This window comes from Falco peregrinus, chromosome Z (assembly GCF_023634155.1).
Source record: "Falco peregrinus isolate bFalPer1 chromosome Z, bFalPer1.pri, whole genome shotgun sequence".
Taxonomy (NCBI): domain Eukaryota; kingdom Metazoa; phylum Chordata; class Aves; order Falconiformes; family Falconidae; genus Falco; species Falco peregrinus.
The window spans coordinates 10,814,882-10,835,096 of record NC_073739.1 but is presented as its reverse complement, the minus strand read 5'-3'; the positions used below and the strand labels follow the sequence as shown (position 1 = coordinate 10,835,096).

The 20,215-nt window shown below is 41.9% G+C and overlaps 1 protein-coding gene across 2 annotated transcripts in view; it reads right to left on the bottom strand.

The window, feature by feature from the left end:
* Positions 1 to 19,591, bottom strand: part of PALM2AKAP2 (PALM2 and AKAP2 fusion) — a 274,650-nt gene extending 255,059 nt beyond the window's left edge. The window contains exon 1 of one of the 2 annotated variants that reach the window (XM_055790889.1): positions 19,207 to 19,591. In XM_055790889.1, coding sequence (XP_055646864.1) covers positions 19,207 to 19,251 — 45 coding nt within the window. In that variant the 5' untranslated portion in view covers positions 19,252 to 19,591. The remainder of the gene's footprint in view (positions 1 to 19,206) is intronic. The other variant, XM_055790890.1, reaches the window with a different exon arrangement.
* Between the last annotated feature and the right edge of the window lie 624 nt (positions 19,592 to 20,215).

Sequence of the window (20,215 nt, the reverse complement as noted above, 5' to 3'; positions counted from 1 at the left end):
TTAGCTTTCATATAAAAAAAGGAAGTTATGAGTCCTTATGAATGCAGGGAAAAGGTGGAAGCATGATCCAGCTGTGGAAAAGAATAAAAAAAGAAGTATATAAAATATTGCAGTTTTTTCTTATTATCTGTATTTTACAATCCAAACCTCCACTTCATTATGGAGCCAACATATAATCATATTCTTCCATGCCCACCAGAAAGGATGAACACCTCTCTTTTATTGTACTGTAGGCTGTTTGTGATACCTTTTGCTCCCCCAAGTAGCTGTAATGTTATGACTCCACAGCTCCAGCTGGACACTTTGGTGTATATCAAAATGTCAAAGGCAGATAATTTCCACTGGATGAAAATTTGTTTTCTAAATCAGTAGCATCTTTGCCATCAACTTGAATTGATGTCAGTAACACATTGTCATCAGGGAACAAGGATGATGAGTTTAAAGCAATAGAGTTGCCAAGGAAGTGACTAAATGCAAATTAAAACTTAACTCTTACTCAGATCTACTTGGTGTTCTTTTTCAAATGCCCATAGGCTTTCTACAGTTCCTTTGCATTGGTTTACAGTCTGAAGTTGTAGAAGGCAGTGTTTCCTGCAGAGGTTCCCCTCCCATCTCATTTTCTATAACCATAAACTACTTTAAGCAGTATTTATAGTAAGCTCACCAAGAATTTCCCTTTGGAAAATTTCTTCTAACGTCATACGAGAAGATTTAGCTAGTAACTGCTATGGATTGTTGTCATCTAAAGTGTATTGTAGATGACTCTCCAGAAGCAGAGTGGTCTGAAGAGATTGGATTACAGGGGAAAAAAGTTATTGGCATGTAAGTACAAGAAGAATAGATCTTATTTACCCTCTTTGAAAGGAAAACTGAAAGACAGAGTTTCAAATGCTGATAAGAGAAACATGAAAGTTAAGTTTTGAGTGAAAAAAGATTTGGGAAAAGAGCTGAATTTCAGTCTTGGCATTTGCATAGGCAGACATTACAAGGAAACAAGAAGCTTGGATGGGATGTAAGGTACATTTATGACTTTCTTTTCCTTTATTTTGCTGAAATATTTTATTTATAGTGTGGCAAACAGATGGGATCCACCCACCAGGAGTTTATTGTAGACATGTTCACTACATTTAGAGGTATATTCTGAAAACATAACCCATTGCATAAGAAATAGTAAAGGGTAGCACAATAGAGTCTTTATTTACAAGGGTGCATCTTTCATTGAAACCCTTTCCTATTGTATGTTGCATACTGAATTCCTCTGCAAATCTGGGCAAGAGTTTGCATTCTGCAGAAAACCTGCAAGCCAGGTTGGTCGTGGGGGAAGAAAAGAAACATGTCAAACAGTAAGGAGTGATATAAAAATGTGCAAGTACACACATGCCAAGGATGAAGCAGCAGCTGTACAAGCTCCTCAGTTTTCTTATCAAGGGGAATGAGAAAACCCTTAAAGAGAAAGACAGCATGGTGCTGAACAACGGATTTTTCCACAGTAAAGTACCTTTTGGCAACTCTACATTGCTACTTGGTCTTTTCTATGCTGCATCAAGCTGGGTCCTGACTGCCACCCAAATATGACAACCTTTGAGACGCTGGAACCATTAAGCAATACTGCAAGACATGACTTAACTTGTCTCCACTATGGCCAGCTGTCATGGTAGAGCACAGCAGGAGACTGCTACACTGCTTAGTTCAAAAGCACACCAATGTCAGAAGAAGAAAGTCAAAAAACCTCTGATCAAGTCAGTTTGTTTCATAATGAAACAAACACAAGTTCAGTCACATTCATAAACAGTTTAACCTCTGATGCTTGATAATGATATGTCAAGTAGAGGTCAAAAATTTAATCTGCATGGATTCATTAAAAAGGGAGAAGGCTTAGAGATACTTTACTAAACAAACTGCTAACAGCACGTCTTGGCCCAACATAGAGCATTCAGTGGGAATGGCAGAAATACTTCTATCTCATATTTACAGAAAGCCTCTATCATGGAAAAAGATGTAGAAAAAAATCTTATTTTCTGATACATCTTATGTAACTTTTGCCAAGTCAAAGTCTGCCAAAATGATCTTTTCTTGCAGTCCTGTGCTGAATAACTGGCATTCATACTAATAAAATATGACTCTTTAACCACTGCTTGTTGTGAGGATGTATGTTTGTTGAGCAACTGTCTGTCTGATAGTCTTGATAACTGGCAGTGGTGGAAAAGGCTGTCTTCCTTCCAAGAGGCATGCTAGGAAACCAGCGCCAACAATTTCACCTTTTTGGTTTTTCTCTCTGAATCTTAACAGCAATAAAATCTCAGAATTTCCCACCACCTGTCCAAGATCACAGCTTGAAAGGCAAAGGCAAGAAATGGTCCATTCCACTGCTACGGTTTTCAGAACACATGCCACAGCTGTGCGATTTGTAATGACTTGGACAGAACAGTTTTGTACAGCTGAAAATATTTCCATCTATGATTTTCCTTCCTAAAGCCACTCTTTACACACAGCGTAAATGATTTTTTCTTTCTAAGGGTTATTACTTGCCCAGGGACAGTATCTTTGGATGTGTGTGTGAATTAAAATAGAAAGAGGGGAGAAATCAAACTATGTCTATAGGTTATGTTGTTGCAGAAGAGGAAACACAACCTTTTTATCTCCTAAGTCATGCTAGACTGTGAAGGGACATCCCTGTTTTACTTCCCTGAAAATAAAGAATGTGGTATTTAAGGGGGCAACGCTGTACTAGCTATTCTGTGTGATGACCTATCAGTTTCTAAACTGTCTCTGACCCTCATTCAAAGGTACTAACAAAACCTGCCCCTATACCCTCAAATTAGACCAGGAGATCAATAACAGTGATCATGAACATAAGCAAAAGCAAGAACCATCAGGTCAGCAGGGCTGGATCCAGGTTCCTTCCCTGGCTTCAGGTACCTCTGTACTGGAGTCAATAGGCACATGTTTAACACAAATTCTGATCCCGAGACACCTCTGAAGGATCTCTGATAAGAGATCTGATCTATTGGTAAGGCTGCTTGCATACAGGAAGGCAGTAAAAAAGAAAACTGGTGGACTAATTGATTGCACACACTGTAGTCACACAATATATGCAACATTGTTGAGGAGCAGCACTGCAGCACGTGTTGGAATATGGAGTCTGTTGATGGCAGCTAACCAAATTGCATGAAAAGTCTATAGAAGATCTCTGCTGAAGGCCTTGCTCACATGGTTTGTGGACATGGTGGAGATCTTGGGCCACCAGAGTAAGAGCATCCTGCAGGGAAGAAGACAGGTAAGACAAGACACCTGTGCTCAGATGGGCCTTCCTGCACATGTAACAGAAGCAGTTCAGTGGACTGTGAGCTTCACTGCAGGGTTTGAACCTTTGACCAGAGAAGTTAATGTGGACACAAAGAGTGGGATTCAGTGTGTAGCCTGCCAATGTTGCAGTCAAAAGAGGTATCTACAGGGTTCAGCTTGCTGAATGTCCCTGGTTAAAGTATTTCACTTTCTGTTCTCATTTCTCTTCTTCCCAGGTCTCTGCTCTGGTGGAGGCTGATGTTGGCCATGTGTTCACTGTTGTGCTAGCACAATGAGGCATAGACTTCAGCTGGCATTGCTCTAATACCAGTTATGAACAGTAAAGATTCTTCTCCCTGCCAAAACAGAACGAAAGCTACCCTGAAACTATTCAGAAGGTGCATAATGGGGTTTCCTTTGCCTCCCTTGTAGTATCAAGTTTCATCAACTTGATAACGGAGACAGAATAATAAAGCTCTGGGAGGCACTTGTGCCTGAAGCCCTGTCTTTAAAGAACCAATTAGACTTCATGTAGATGGTTTTCAAATTGTTTCTGTGCAACAGTAAGGGCCACAATCTACATTTGGCAATGAAAGATGGGGACGCAAGTTTAACGGCGCAAAAAATCCTACAGGATTATTCCGTGAGAAAACCCAAATTAAATCTAGTACAGAAAGGTTTCTGTGCTTTTTTTAAAATTTTTTTTTTTCTTGATAAATGCTGTAGTCTCCAATGGATGTCCTGTATTCCTTACTATTTAATACTCCTCTCTTTTATCTATGTTTCATGGGAGAAAACCAAACAAATATTGATTGATTGAATTTTAAAAGCACAAAGACTAATGATGCAATCAGTCTTAAAAGGGTAAGTAGGTGCAATTTTCCTCTATTACAATCTGTGTGCTGTTTTTCAATTTGCCACTTGTGAAACTGGTCAGTTGCCTCAGGAAAAACTATTTACCCTCTATAAAATGCTCTAAGCCTCTTCAGGCTAAAGCATTTAAAAAATACTTGATTTGCCACAATACAGATTTGCTTTGGATGTTTAGCAGATGCAAAAGTCAGATGCACTTAAGTTTCACAACATCTTTTACATCAATACAAGAGGTATTCTGGATATATGAAGCATTATACAACAACCTATTTTCTGAAGAATGCAGGCTTCGAAAATGTCTGATGCTGAGTGTTAAGAGTTAGTGCATACTTTTGAGAGTTTTTCTCTTACTCATGTGTCAGGAAAAAGTGGGGAGACAGGTAGCCTTTATCAGAACAATGGAAAAAAAAATAAAATATTGAAGTTTGTGATGATGGTTGTTTGGAAAAAAGTGTCTGAATAAAGACACTAAGAAGAACAACAAGCAATTGCATCACCTTCTTTCTGACATAGAAGTTTAGGCTTCATGTAGTTTACTGAATAAGGTTCTTTGGCATGTATTTTTGAGTCAGATATGGAGTTCATGGATGCCATACACCACAGCACTGTGCAGAGGCAGCTGTGCTCATCCCAACTGCTCTGTGCTGAACCTGGAGCAAGTTATCAGCTTGCTTCCATTACCTTTGATATCTGTTGCACATCTATTTCAGTAAACATCTGATTTACCACAGTGAAGACTCATTTTGGATACCTAGCAGACCCAAAAGCCAGAGGTACATCTTTGTACATATGTAGGTACTTCAGTATACTATTTAGACATGCCCTAAAGGATCTTAATTATTCTTTTTGTGCCTTTTAGCCAAGGAAAACATTTCCGATATTTTGTAGATGGAATATGCTATGGTAACCTTTGAATGGCAATACAGCTTGAATTGCCAAATGTCATTTACACAGCCACTTTTCAGAAAGTGGCGCATTTCACAGTAAAAAAAATCCCAACTCTTGGACCAATTAAAACCACTGTTGACACTTCTCAACTAGCCAAAATAGGTTTTTATTTTGTTTTTTAAAGGGAGTAAAATTGGTCTAAAAGGAAAAAGTTAAGTTAAATCACAGGCCAATGTGACAATTGTAACAGTTTAAAACTCAGGAGGTAATTTGTGCTACAACACAGTAAGAGGTTGTCACCAGCTTTGCCACCCACTATCCACAAATCTGGATCACCCGTGGAAACATATAATACTTCAGCAATTTATCCACAAGGAAACTAGTTGTTCATTGTTCATGGTTTAAGTCCAGTTTTAAGTAAAAAAAATCTGCTAAAAAAAGGAGAAACTGCTTGAAATGGAGTGTAATATTAACAGCACATCAGCAGTGAAAGGTCTCTTGGCCAGTTTCTTAAATACCATGTAAAGTGCCTTAAAACAAAGAAATAGAAAAAGATAAATCTATAAGGCTGTGCTATATTCTAAGCACCTGTTGCCCTACCAGAATGCATGCTGAAATGCTTTCTGCACATACAGGTTAAAGTGCAGCCACAAATAAATCACCTGCCTTATGCTGAGCTTTCCAGAAGCCTTTGACCATTCATTTGCCCTACAGATTATGTATGAATCATTTTCCAGCCCACAAATATGTCCTAAGGATCTGCTCCAAAATTTCAGCACAAAGTTTTGCATTGATTTGCAAGAGTAGCTTAAAAACAAGTTAGGTTGGACAAAGAGGATAACAACAAAATTTGACAGTATTGGCTTGATTTGCTTCTGCTACCATTATTTTACACTAGCTGAAAGGTTGGGATCTCATCTCCTTTAATTTTAGGCTACAACATCAGGGAAATTTCAGCTTGTTAAGCCTCCACAGTTTCTCACCTTCCAGCATCAACAAAGAAACCTCAAACATGATTTCCCTGGAACTGAAAATATCTCCTTCTTTCCCCTGCAACTCCCCCCCACACCTCCCCTTCATCTTACTGAGAAAATAAGGCTTACTAACTTTTTTTTTTTGCTGTTGGTAACATTTCAAACAAGAGAAAAGCTTCCTATTGGAAGGAAGTTTCAACTGAAAAAGCACCTCCTCACAAAGTGCAGGTAAAGCTTGGGAAGCTTATTCCAGCAGAGGTTATTAAATATCCGGACTCTTGGTAACATACAAGAGAAGTCAAGAGCAGCAGCTGTTAAGAGACCAAGGTTCTCAGAACTGGATGTCTGCTGTGGATGAACAAGAACATGTGAAGTTTAAATTCTAATCATTTTTGCACATGCAACTTTCAACTTCTGATAGGTGAGTTTAGCAGTTTTCTAACTGTGCCTCAGTGCTACTAATAAGGATGTGTGATGACTGGCAAAGCATGCACCTCTCAAGTTTAGAGGAATGGTGGATCCCACTGTCTCTGTTTACCCTCAGCTTTACAACTTGTTGCCCTGGAAAGTCTGATTTAAATGTATGATCTGGCACATATCTGGTGCTTTTTATGATGATAAAGGGTCAGAAATAGTGTGAACACCTCTGGGGATAGTATGGGTCTTTTCCTTCTCACCACTGAAACTAAGAGCACAATTCCTGCTAACTTGCTTGGGCGCAGGACAGAGTCCTACTGAAAGAGAAGAGTATAGGGACTGGTGGTCTAAATCCAACAAGAGGTAATTTTATCTACTTTTGCACGTGATCATGTTACTCAACATATCTGAACACATCACTGACTACCCACATGCTTAGCCTATCCAAAATGCAAAGTAAACCATCCCAGCTTCAGCCTTCTTCCACTGCCATTGGATTAAATTTTTCTCCTGAGTCTCCAAGCATCCATGTGTCGCCTGCCAAGTCTCATGGAAGCATTGTGCTTGGCATCACCAGAAAAGTGACCAGCTGCAGAAGAACCCTTTAAATTTAAGATACTTATCACCAACTGAATGAGCAGCATCTGAGCACAAGCAAAAATACTGGTGATCCACCCTAGAAGAAATATGGAAAGATTTTCCCTACCCTTAAACAAGATCATCTAAACCTCGGTATTTTCTTCACTAAGCCGGACAACTCTGACCTATTCTGTCTTCCCTCAGAAGTAATTTTCCTTCACTTCTGAAAATTGCTGACTCTCCTATACTCTTCTCCATCTGGTGCATTTCTTCCTTGGAGACTTGAATCCAGCATGGGTCTGAGCAGAGAACCATTTCACATGCCTTATAGCAGTATTCCTGTCTCTATATACACCAGCCTGTTTGCCTTTTCCACAATGGATGAGACTGCTGAGCAATATTCAATGGATTATCCACAATCACCTTTTCTTCAGAACTGCTATCCAGCAATTGATTAGTACTAGGTGTTAAGAATCTTCATCTGTTTTGGAGTCACCATGTGAAAAAGGTTAGTAATCTGTCAGTACCATCTTAAACTTTTTTTTTCATGTGCATTCACAGTCCCTTCCAGCAAGGACCAGTCTACAAATACAGTGACTGCACTGCATTATCTGATCCAGGTTCATGAAACACTGTCTAAAACTGGAACAAGGTCAGTCTAAAGCTGGACATTCTCTGGTACAGGTTTCTGCTGTAACAACTGGTTGCTGGTATATATGCTCTTGCTTCAGTTCTCCAACCTGTAAACATCACCTAGACAGAGATGTGACCAACACAACAATGACAATGAGAAACCAAGTCTGCCTTTTTCTCATTGAAACCTCCTGCTCAGTGGGCTACTTGCAGCCAAAAGGATGAACCATGCAACAAGCACTGCAGGTGTGGCTTCTTGGTCAGTGAGCTCATTGGCATCAGGAGAGCTTGGGGAAGCACACAGCCCCAGTACCTCTTCTGTCTTTAGTGGCACATCACATTGATGGAGCTTAGTTAAACCACTCTCCAATCCATACAGATAGTGACAATATATAACCAGGGCCACACAACCTTTTTGGATCTTACTGCTTTGCAACCAGCCACCTATGACTTGCCCACAATCACATGGTCAGTGTTATCCATCAGTGTAAACTGGATTTATTTCACCAAGGAACAGGTGTTTTCAAAGTAACAGAGACCAAAGATTATTTTTTGTGTGTTTAAGCGAGGGCAGTGGTTTGCCTACAATGTCACAGACTAACATGAAGTAGAAACTGGAGCTGTAGATACTTGGACCACAAAAATACTAGTCTTCTTTCCTTCTACATGCTTTTCAGGACTGCTTTCATGGGTTGTCTGTTCTCAGGCAAGGAAGGATGGTGCAGCATTCTCCTGAGTGTCAGGGGCCAAACGCAGAGGGGAATTCTTCCCAGTGCCCTGAGATCTGTGGCAGAATTGTAAAAGGAACCTCCTACCAGCTCTCTCCAGTTCAGTAGTGCTGTCCATCCCCTCCTTCTCAGCAGTGAAATCTTTACAAGACACCTTGTCTTCTTAATTATGAATTATTATACTGTTTTAAAAGCCCAGGGGAAAAAATCATCATTAATATAAAGAGTTGTCTATACTGGAAACTTTATTGATTTTGGAACAACTCCTTTGTGGGACATTCAGTCCTGTGAATTGCTGAGAGATTCACAGAGGCAGGGGTCTGCACTGTGCAGTGCCACATCAATCTCATCAAAACCTTTGCTCGGCATTGTATGCAATGTCACACATGATAAGGACAAAGATACTTGTAAACCACTTACATTTCGTTATTTTTCCTCTGGAGATTAGGAAGCTAATAAGGAAAGGCATGAAAAGTATGAACAGATTTCTTTTGCATACATGAATTTCAGATATCCTATATTTATTTAAGTCTAAATTTTATACTTTTTGAAACTTCAGCAGTAAAAAGTCTAAATTTAGCACAAAGAACTGATATTGCTCAGTGTCTCACTGATACAGTGACATAGTTCTTAAAGATGTTATGTTTAGACTGTTCTTTGTTTCATTTTTAAAAAATTGGAGATTATTTTTCCTTCTGGCTGCTTAGAAGTTACCTCCTTAACCAGAACAATTTGCTAAGTTCACCATGATGCTGGGATGAGTTTATGTACATTCCTAGTTCAGCAGTTATCCCCACCACACAGAGCTGTCTTAAAGGTGCAGATTAAAATGCTGGAAAATGAATCAGCTTTCTGCTCGAGTCTACTTCTCTAAAGTGCAGCAAGTGCTTGCATATGCTTGTGTCTATTAAGAACAAGTATATGATTAAACAGAGCCTTACTTTTTATGTCAATGTAGGTAGGAATTCAAAATAGATAAGGAATTAACTCCCAAACACTATACTATGTGCACAGAGCTGCCAGAACTTGCAAACACATCCAAGATCGTAATTTTGTACCAAAGCCAGTGTATGAGACAATCCAGTGCCCTGTGCTGCAGTTATTGTAAACCTAGTGACACCTTGTATGCCAAATGCTTGCTTTATGCTCCAAATGGGAAATAGTTGGATGACTAGGGATCCTTCAAAAACCCATGGAGTTTTCCCATGGTGCAGCGCATCCATGAGAGGCTAACAAGTATGTATGTGTATGTGTGTGTACTGCAACGCCTTTCCCTTTCAGAAACCCACTGGGAAAGACCGATCAGTCCGATGCTGGCACTGCAGCATGTGGCACTCAGCTGGTTAATAATGAGACGCTTGCATTTAGCACTGCTATCAGCTCCTGAGTAAGCTCAGCTCTGCGCTAGCTCCTGCTGCTGCCATAAAGACACTGCAGCTGTGTGACTCTGCAGCATACATTACAAGTTGCTCAACTCTTCCTCCTCTAGCAATACATTACACGGAAATCTGGCTTCCAATTTCTGTCTGCAATTTTCAGCCTCTTAATAGGGGGTCCTTAGCCATTCATTACCTGCCCAGGTTACTTCCTTCTACTGCAGTGCTGCTTATAGCTCTGCATGGCAAAAGAACATGGCTGAAGCAGAGAGGCTGACAAAGACATGTCCCCAAAAGGCTGGAAAGCACCTTTTATATAGCTCTCTGCTGATAAACTGAAGGGTTTTTTTCAAGGTGTGTATTGTTTAAAATCTGAGCACACCTCTGCTGTCCCAAATCTTCAACTGCTTGTCAGTGACTGCTATTATTAGGCATTGCAGAGGGGCTGAGCCCCACCCTACTAACTGTTGCCTGCGGATCCTGACAAATGATGCTGGCAGCTCAAATTAAAACAATCAGAGCACCGCTTAAATCAACAATCTGAGCTCTGTGCTGTCTGGAAAGGCCAACAACTCCTAGATGAGAGCAGGTCTGTCTCCTTCCAGAAAAAGCTGCCCAAACTGCATTGGTTGTTGGCCTTTTTTTTTATGCACAGAGAGCATTTGTTTTTACTGGTGAAGAGGAAGAAAGCTTTACATGCCTTCAGTGCCTAACCTCGTTGCAAGTCAGCTAAGTAACAAAAAGCATCTGTGTGTCAAGAGCTACATAGGTCTGGTGTGCAATTGCCAAAAGGCCATACCAGTTTCACTGCCACTGGGCTTGTCAGGTGGTGTTAACCCTTGCAAGCACGTGGGTGTCTCAGATAAGAATTTGCAACAGAAAAGGCTTTTATATGCTAGGGAAATTAGGACCAGAGGCAGGTGTAGCATCCGTGCATTCCCATGTCCTGCTCCTGAAAGGCATCCTCAGACCGAAAGGTGCTTCGGCACACACAAGCTCAGCGTGTGCTCATGTGCCATTCATGAGAAGGCAAGGTTTCAGATCACATTTCACTGCCATCCTACCTAAATAAGGAAGCATGTGATTAAATTCGAGGTTCTGTTGGTTTTGCTGGTGGTAACTGACAAACAAATCCCTCGATGGAGCTTCATTTCCCTTGTCAATAAGCAAATATACTGAAATCTTTGCAAAATTCCTCGGGACCCACTCACAAAGAGGCTCAGAAGCTAAATACTGCTGCTGTGAGGCCTCATAATTTACTGCACATGCACAGTCTGGTGCTTTCCCAAATACATGTTGCAGACCAACCAGCTCGCTGGTGACTGTACTTTGCAAGTGTTCAGCTGATGAAAGAATACACTTCATTCTGTACAGGAATGAAACAGTATTTGTAAAATGGGTATGGATACAAGGAATGACTCCTACCAGAGCAAAAGTGCTCAATCAGAGACTGAGCATCACTGTGCACCCCCTTCAAGCACTATCTCACCCTCATCCCAGCTACCCAGCTATCCATCACTTCTAGCACAGCATGTAAATCCCAAAGTCTCGCCTCTGACTTCACATGAACATCTACCCCACTGCTACCATGGTGTGTGGTATTTGTCCCTAAAGTTACACTCCAGGCTAGAGCTGTTCAATAGTTTCCAAAAATGTAAATCTTTCACAACTATTTTACTTTTCCAGACAGTTAACAGCAACAACAAGAAAATCACAAAAAACTTTTCAAACCCATTTTCAACTCCTTTTGCAAAATACAATTTGAAATGCACAAAAAGAAATCTAGTATCTCAGCTCCTTGTCTGTGCTTAAGAGATGCTGGTGATGTGTTAAGGGCTAGGAATGCGCTGTGGAAACAATTCTAAATTTAAACAGTTGAGTTTGGGTAAGTCTGGAGACTGTCTAGAAGTTTCTCAAGAGCAAGTTCATTTCTGGTTTCTGCTCGTTCCTAGTTTTCACTGATACCTTGAAAGCAATATTTTTCATCATATTTCTGCTTCTCTTGCAGAGAAGATAATTTCATGTAAACATTCCTAAAGCAAAAACACAGATAAACCCCAAGACAGTATTTTCAGACATTATAGGCATTTTTCTTTCACTTTTGGCTTGGAATGGGCAAAGGCCATAATATTTCTTAAACTGTGTATGAACTCTCACTGTTATATATGCTCCAGAAGTCAAGACAAGATACACCTGTGCTCACATGGGTTTCTCTGTGCAATACCTCCCATGAAGCTGACTCATGATATTGCTGCAGTCCAGGGCAGGGCTGCAGATTTGTGTGCAGGGAAATCTTTCTTCATCCTTTACAGCAAATGCAAATGTAACGCTTCCTCTCCCATGGCTGATTTCCACTGGGTTTCATAGGAACCTCACAGGTTCATAATGTGCTCACAATTTTGTTTTCATTTAGTTTGTGATAATCCCTAGTTTACACAAACTAAACCCATTCCTGGAAATACTACATCAGGACACAGACTCTTCCCAGCCCCTTCAGGTCTTCTGCACCGCAGAGTACTCTGGAAATCTGTTAAGGTCACATTAGCTCTCAAGTTTTTTCAGCTCAGACTATAAAAGGAGGACAGCTACAACTATAGGAGGATTTTCTGTTTCAGGTACTTGAATGTTAGGCCGAGGAATGGTTGTGATTAATCAGAGCTGTAAATACAATTGGAAGTAGGATAATGAGGGAAAGATGGGAATGGAAAAATTGGATTAAACTATGTAGCAGCAATATTCAAATAAGCTTCACGATCAATAGCAAGGAGGGCTTTCTTTAGTGCTGAAACTCGGGAAAGTACTTAAAGACATGGTTAATCCAGGAATGTGTTTGAGTACACAGGATGGCTGCACTGTATCAGACCATCTAGCCCATGTTCCATTCTAGCACAGTGCCTAAAGCAGAAGACCTCAGGAGCATGGCAAGAACACATAAAACTTCCCTGCCAGCCTCTAGTAATTTGAAGCTTGAAAATTACTTCTGATAAGAAAGTCCTTCATGTATTCTGCTTCCATGAGCGTGCTTGGGTTCTCCTCAAGCCTAGGTGTACTCCAGCACCCACCACATGCTGGAAAGCAGGGCTTTACAACTTAACAATTCATTTTAGGAAGACTATGTCTTTGGGTTTGTTTTGTCCACAACTTCTGCCCTCCTCAGACCCCAACTAATTCTTGTGTTAAAAAGTGTGAGTAGTATTTCCTTATCTCATCTCTCCCTAACAGTCATGACCTTATAGACTTCTGAAGATTCTTTTCACTCAGTTTCCTGTTTTCCAAGTAGAAAAGTCCCAGCCTGCTTACTCTTTCTGTATCTTGCTGAACTTCTTTTCTGCAGGCTTTAGGTTTGAAAACAACAAAAACATTACTTCCTAAATGAAGGCATAGGAAACTAGTGTATTAAGTCATCACTACAATCATAAGCTGTTGATTTAATCAATTTGCAACACCTTTCTATGTGATCCCCAACATCAGAGATTCCAATTTTCATGAACAATGCTATGTGGAAGGAGTCACAAAAATTTTGGAGACACGTTACAGTAGAATGACCTTCGACATGAGATCTACTAGTCATGAGTTTTAATTTTGTAGGGTAATAGACAATAGCTGAATGGGGAAAAAAAAGATACTGGCTTTTCTGTGACTAAATTTTCTGAAGTTTATGGACACCACATGATGCTCACTGCAGCTGCTGAGTGTCAACCCAGAAATGTAGAATGGCTAGGTTACCAGCAATTGTGATACTGAAACTATACTAGTACTATCTTTCCAAAAGATAATTGTATTACTTTTTTCAAAGATGTGTTGAAAAATTAGTGCAATTCTGTATGTAAACATATATGTACGTGCCTCATTTGTTGGGAGGACTCCAAACCATCACCTGGTGTAAGCTTTACTAGTGTACAGTCACAGTGCCATAATCTTACTGCAGTTACAGAGACACGGTGGGAGAGCTCACATGACTGGAATGCTGTCATGGATGGCTGTGTACTTTTTAGGAGAGATAGGCCAGCAGTGAGGGAGCAACTGGAATGTATTGAGCTCTGTCTAGGGGTGGATGAAGAATGAGTCGAGATCTTATGGGTAAGAATTCAGGGGCCGGCCAACATGGGTGACGCTGTTGGGGGTCCTCACTACAGGCCACCGGATCAGAAGAGGGAGTCGATGAGGCCTCCTACAGACAGCTGGAGGTACCCTCACCGTCACAGGCCCTGGCTCTCGTGGGGGCCTTCAGCCACCCTGATATGTGCTGGAAAGACAGCACAGCTGGGCTCACACAGTTCGGGAGGTCCCTGCAGGGCATTGATAATAACTTTTTGCTGCAGGTGGTGGAAGAGCCAACGAGGCAAGGTGTGCTTCCAGACCCTGTACTAACAAACAAACAAGGGCTGGTTGGTGGTGTGAAGGCTGGAGAAAGGCTGAGAGAGCTGGGCCTGTTTCACCTGGAGAGGAGAAGACTGAGCGGGGATTTTATCCATGAATACAAATATCTCAAGAGCAAGTGTCAAGAGAATGGGACCAGGCTCTTTTCAGCGGTGCCCAGACGCAGGACAAGGGGCAACGGGCACAAAGTGAAACACAGGACGTTCCACCTGAATATGAGGAAAAGCTTCTCTGTTATGAGAGGGTCAGAGCACTGGAACAGGCTGCCCAGAGGTTGTGGAGTCTCATTCTCTGCAGACATTCAAAACCTACCTGTGTGCAGCCTGCCTCAGGTGAACCTGCTTTAGCAGGGGGGTTGGACTAGATAATCTCCAGAGGTCCCTTCCCACCCTGACCATTCTGTGATTCTGTGTGAAACTAATCTTTGCAGGACAACCATCCCCTCCTCATCCCTGTTGAATTATCTCCCATGCTAGTTCTAGTCCCTTGCAAAAGGCAGCGCTGCTCAGACTGCAAAGCCCTCTTCTGAGGTGCTGGCACTGTATTCCCTTATATTTGAATGCACAGTCCTGCATTGGCCTCTCCTAACAGCAGCTGCATACAGGTGTGAACAAAGACTTTAAATGGAGGACCCCATTTACCAAATAATCCAACTTGTTCTGCAGGTCTGCTTTTTGTTGTTGTATTTACTCCTCCACCACTCCTCATGCTGTCTGCACACTATCAATTTTGATTTTTCATTTACATCAAAGTGCTAACAGAGGATGTCTTCAAGCCTTGAAAAGCTGCTTCCTATAAGCTCTCCCCTGCCTTTGCTCTTGAGGAACAAGGGTCTGTTCATCAGTCTCCCTCACTAACAGCAACTTTCTGAGACCTGTCAGTTAGCTAGTCTTAATCCAGCTAAGGTAGACCTCACTAATACAGGAGGGAGCTATTTTTAAACAAGTGCCTTACCATACTAAATCAAATACCTGATGACATTGAAGGAATGTTAGATACAGCTCAACAAACTCATAATCTCATAGAAAAAGCAAGAATGGTCTTGTTCGACAGGAGGCATGTTTTACATGGCTACTTCGATATCAGTAATTTCTTTAATGCTTCCCTGAGCTAATGGTTCTCAGAGCTGGGCACTGATAAGCAGTAACCATCAGTACCGTTTTTTTTTACTTGCTAAGAAATCAGTAAATTTTAGTAGTTTCCCAGTTTCATCTGTGCGCTGGACATCTCCTTAACCTGCATATCTCCTCCAACTCCTGTGCTGGTTGTTGCTCTAGTGGATGATTTCTCCTCAGTGCTGTCCCTCAATGATTGCCTTTAATTTACCTGATATATGGGTGACACACGTTCACTGGATCATTTGCGCACTTGTACCCCAGATGCACTGATACATACTCAATGCCCTTGCTTCCCAGCTTTATGACTTCTAGCTAAGGGACAGGAAGTATTTACATTTCATAAATGCCTGTCTATGTTAGATCACTAGCTAGTGGGTGATCTCTGCAGTCATAGAGAGAGGGGCCATATAATAAATTGTGGAGCCACACAGTTTATTTATCCAAAATGTGATAAATTATCTCAGCTTACCTGTCCCTTAGCCACTGAGCCTGCTTCCTCTGGGACTATTTGCATTCCAAACTTCTGAGCAACTCGCAGCAGGCACATTTTTAAAGCCACAAAAATGCTTCCTTTTTCACCCAGAATTTTACCCACCACCCCCCTTCAGGAAAAGAGCAGACACAAGCAATGAAGTGTGCTACAGGAACAAGCCAAGAGAGAAGATGGCTTCCAACCACCTCTTTTAACCCCTTGCCTGCCTCCTGCAAGGTATCTTCTCACACTGTGCAGAGTGGGCACCGCTTGGCTCCATTGGTGGTAAACCAGCAGATCAATGTTGTGGTGATTTAAGGTCGGGCTCAAAGAGATGTTGAGCAGTGTGGCATGACAGAAAGATTTGCCAGTATCTGTGGCATGTATGATGTGGATAACCTCTGCTCAAGGAAGGATCAGAAAACTAATTGCTCCTGGCCATGATCCAACAAGGACACAGAGTTTATGTTTTTCTCCCAAGCAGAGAGAGCTGGCCTCCACTTTTCAGTCATTGTCTCGCATTTCCCCACGTCTCAAACCAGACTGCCACAGTGCTCTGAGACTTGCTATAGTCAGTTTGTGAATTTTAGGAACTTCAGAAACAAATACCTAAAAATCACAGTTTAAGCATGTACAATGGTATTAAAACCACATACATTTAAAGTGGTTTTTTGGGTTTTTTTGGTTTTTTTTGGTTTTTTTTTTAAATCATAAGTTATCCTTCCTAAAGACTTATTTAGCTGTTTCATGCCCTGGTAAACCATAGCATCCAAGTTCTCCTCAGTCTTGTATGCATCCCTAGCAACTCTCTGAGACAAGGCCAAAGTCCATTATTCACAGTTTACGGATGGAAAAGGACTGCACAGGCAGGCAAAGTACTTGTGGCTGGCAAAATAAGTGGCCAACTCACGTTCATCAAGGTTTAGATTAATGTCCTAACAGTTAGACCCCTTTTTGCCTCTTCCCATGATACTTGCCTATGTGCCACATATGCGTATATTAAAACTGTGATTAATCAGAGTAAAAAAATACAAAAGCAAACTCTTCAAAAAGTGTCAGCCTTCTGGTATGAATATTCATATTTCCATGTTTGGATTTTGTTTTCCTTAAATACACTTCAAATTTACTCTGCTTGTCTTCCTGGCAAGCGTGGTGATTATGGAAGCAAGCACAAACGTACAGGCAACAGTGTATAGGAGTCCCAACAGTAAATGGATTTCTTTCTATATGCCTAGCATTCAACCAGCTTGATTGGAGTGCTGGTGTAAGCTTCTGCTCATCTGAAGGGAGATACTGCAGCTTGTTAAAAAAAAGGCAACACCAAGCTGAATTCAAATGCAACCTTTCTGTCTTCTAAGAAAGGCCATGGAGCTTCTGAGGATTAACCTTATTTTAGCCAACTGGTGGCAAAAGAGAGATGCCTAACTTGTCTCATGCCACTCATCTTGATGGAGCAAAGCTTACACTAAAGATAAACTTCTCTGCATTCTGACAAACATTTGCAGCAGCCCAAAGACAAGAGGAAAGTTACCTAATGAGATTATATGGAAAACTTGTTGCACTCCTGAGTGGGTAAGCAGACAAGTTAGTTCATGGACTCACATTCAAGCTTAAAATAAAGCTGAATATTTCTGATGCTGAAGTAAAATTATTTCAGTCTAATTCACTGCACACATTGCAATACTATGTGTATATTATTTTGTGCCAGAAATAGAAACCGAAATGATAATATATATGGAAAAAGAAGATCCAGATTCTCAAGGCCTTCTCTCATACTAGCATAAACCTACTGTAAAAAGCTGCAGTACACATCTGATAATTTTACATCCATAATGGCATCATTGGTGTGAAATGCAAAGCATCAAAAAGCAGAGGACCTGAACTACTCTGGTGAAAGGTTTAAGCCAGAGTGGAAATGGGTGCTGCTTGGTTTTCTGTTATATAGTGGTCAGAAGAAGCGGCAATAATATAAACCATTTTTTAAACACAGAGATAGAAGTTTTTCAGAGGTATGCACTGCAGCAATGTGTGGAGCAGCTCTGCAGTGTGGTTCTGCTATATAGGACTCCCAAACCAGGGGCAGTGGTGAGGGTTGCCTCTGAGGGAACGTTCCCGGTGTTTCCTTTTGGAGATTTGGCAATACCTATGCTGACATAAAACTGTGAACCAGCTTAAAAATATGCATCTACTTTCCGCTGCCTGAAAATTAAATGGTTATAGCTTCTACCCTGTATCATATGATACCATTTGCTCTTTTTCAGGAAATATTTTAGAGAGGAAAAAACCCCAATCTATTTGTTTTACATCTGGTTATTTTTAATCTCCATTGACCTGTTAGCAGAATAGTGGACTTAAAGAAAACAGCTTGGAACAGAAGCAGCAGCCATTCCTCATAATACAAAAGAAATCTGTAATCTCTGCCGGCTACAGTAAAACATAGCATCTGTTGATCATTGGGGGAACCAGGGAAGGGAAAATAAAACCCATGTGGCTCTGCTGTCTTCTGTCATTTCCCTTCAGACTTCCAGGTGTGCGGTCCCCGGCACCCTCTGTGCCATCTGACTGGGACTGGCACAGCTGCATCAACATCTCAGCATGGAGAAGAAGAGCTGGGTGTCACTCAAACAAGGGCAGGCTGTGTGGGGCTGGCAGACTGGCAATGCCCATGGAAACACAAGCCTTTTGACACAGCGTCTGTGCCATGCTAGAAGATGAGCTGGCAATTTCTGTGAGCCAGGATGATGGTGGTTTTTAAGCACCCAGGCCCAGTCCTCACCAGGTGTCACTGCCCACGTTCCTCTGAGGTCTGCAGCAGCTGAGCTCATGGCTTACTCCAAATTGTAACATTAAGCATGAAAACAAAAGTTTTAACTAAAATGGGGCAAAACCCTGCCTAGACTTTACCCCCGGCAGGACGCAAGTCAGCAGGGAATTTATCTGAAAGCATATGCTCAGCTATGGAGCTGAGGTGACAGTTTAACTAGTAGATCAAATAATTACATGATTTTGATAATGCTGTGTTTGTATTCGATTATCTTAAAAATTAGTAATATCACAATTATTTTCTACAGTAAAAGCCACCCTGCAGCAGATAATTTTGTTTAACTTCTTAATCAGCTAAGCTAAAGCTCCCACTGTGAGAAAATATCTTTTCAGCAGAGTACTGATTTTCTCCCGCAATCTCCCCTCCTCCTCACTTATTCCTTCTTTTCTTCTCCATCATCAATCTTTCAAGCGTGCCACTGTGCATTCACATTTTTCTTTCTGCACGTGTCAGCTCAACGCTCTTCCTCAGAGCCCTCTTTCTCTGCCAAATCCTGCAAAGCAGACTTTAACCACTCATTTCCCGAACAGAGAACTCCATGCACAACTTCGCAAAAGCCAAGCTCTCCGGGCGCTTCCCAGTCACTGTGCCAGAATCCCCCCTTCCCTCTGCAACCCGCAGCTATGGACAAAAGAGCGAGTAAAACGAAACTGACTTACTGCTATGGCTTGGAGCCTTTCCTTGTGCAACTCCGCTTCCGCCATCCTGGAGTGAAGGACACGGGAGGAGAGAGAGGGAGACGAGTGGTGGTGGGATGTGAAAAAAGAAGAAACAAAAAGGCAAATAAAAACAAAGCAGAGCACACACTGCCGTTACCCGGGGCAGGGGGGGGAACTGGAGTAATTGAAAAGAAAGCCGAGCTCCTGTGTAGTAGTCAGCCACTTTTGGAGACACTGCAGGCTGGCTCACGGTAGGATCATTTTAGTCACTGGACCAGTGCCTGCCTCGCTGTCTGTCTCTCAGCTCTATTGCTAACTGCATTTCATTGCTGCTTCTGTGTGCTGTTGCTGTCATACAAGCCATGTATGCACTCTCCGAGCAGCTGAGCGCAGGGATAGCTTGCATGGCTATAATTTTTTGCATTGACGTCTCAGCTCATTTGCTCCTCCTATGGGGCGCTGGGTCACGACAGGAGCTCCACATCAGTAGCGTGCACAGTAATCCAAACCTGCATGACTGCCGCAGAGGAGGCAGACAGCTGTGCCACAGCATGTCCTTAGCGAGCAGCGTGGCAGGGAGGGAAGGACTGTGGCACATGGCGTGGTGAGTGGGATCTGCAGCAGGGAGGCAGGCAGGCAGGCAGCAGCTACAGCCCCAAGTTAAAGCAGGTTTGGCTAAGGAAAAGGACAGGGCCAGCAGGAAGAGGGAGGACACGAACAGAGGAGGAACAGCACAGCGGCTTGTGAATGCAGCGGTAACATGGCATGCTGCAAAAGGCTGCTGCTGCTGCTGCTGTAGGGCAGCTTTTAAGAGCAGCAGTGAAGAACGTGCATGTGGCGAGGAAGAGGGAAGGTGTCCATGCACCCTGCACATGTATTGTACATGCACTGCATTGACATCAGACACTCAAAAGGGACAAAGCTCTATGTAGAAACAGACTGACTGTAGACTCCAGCTGTGTTGTAAATAGGGAAGGAGGCAGGTGAGGAAGAGAGGTGTGTCCTGAGC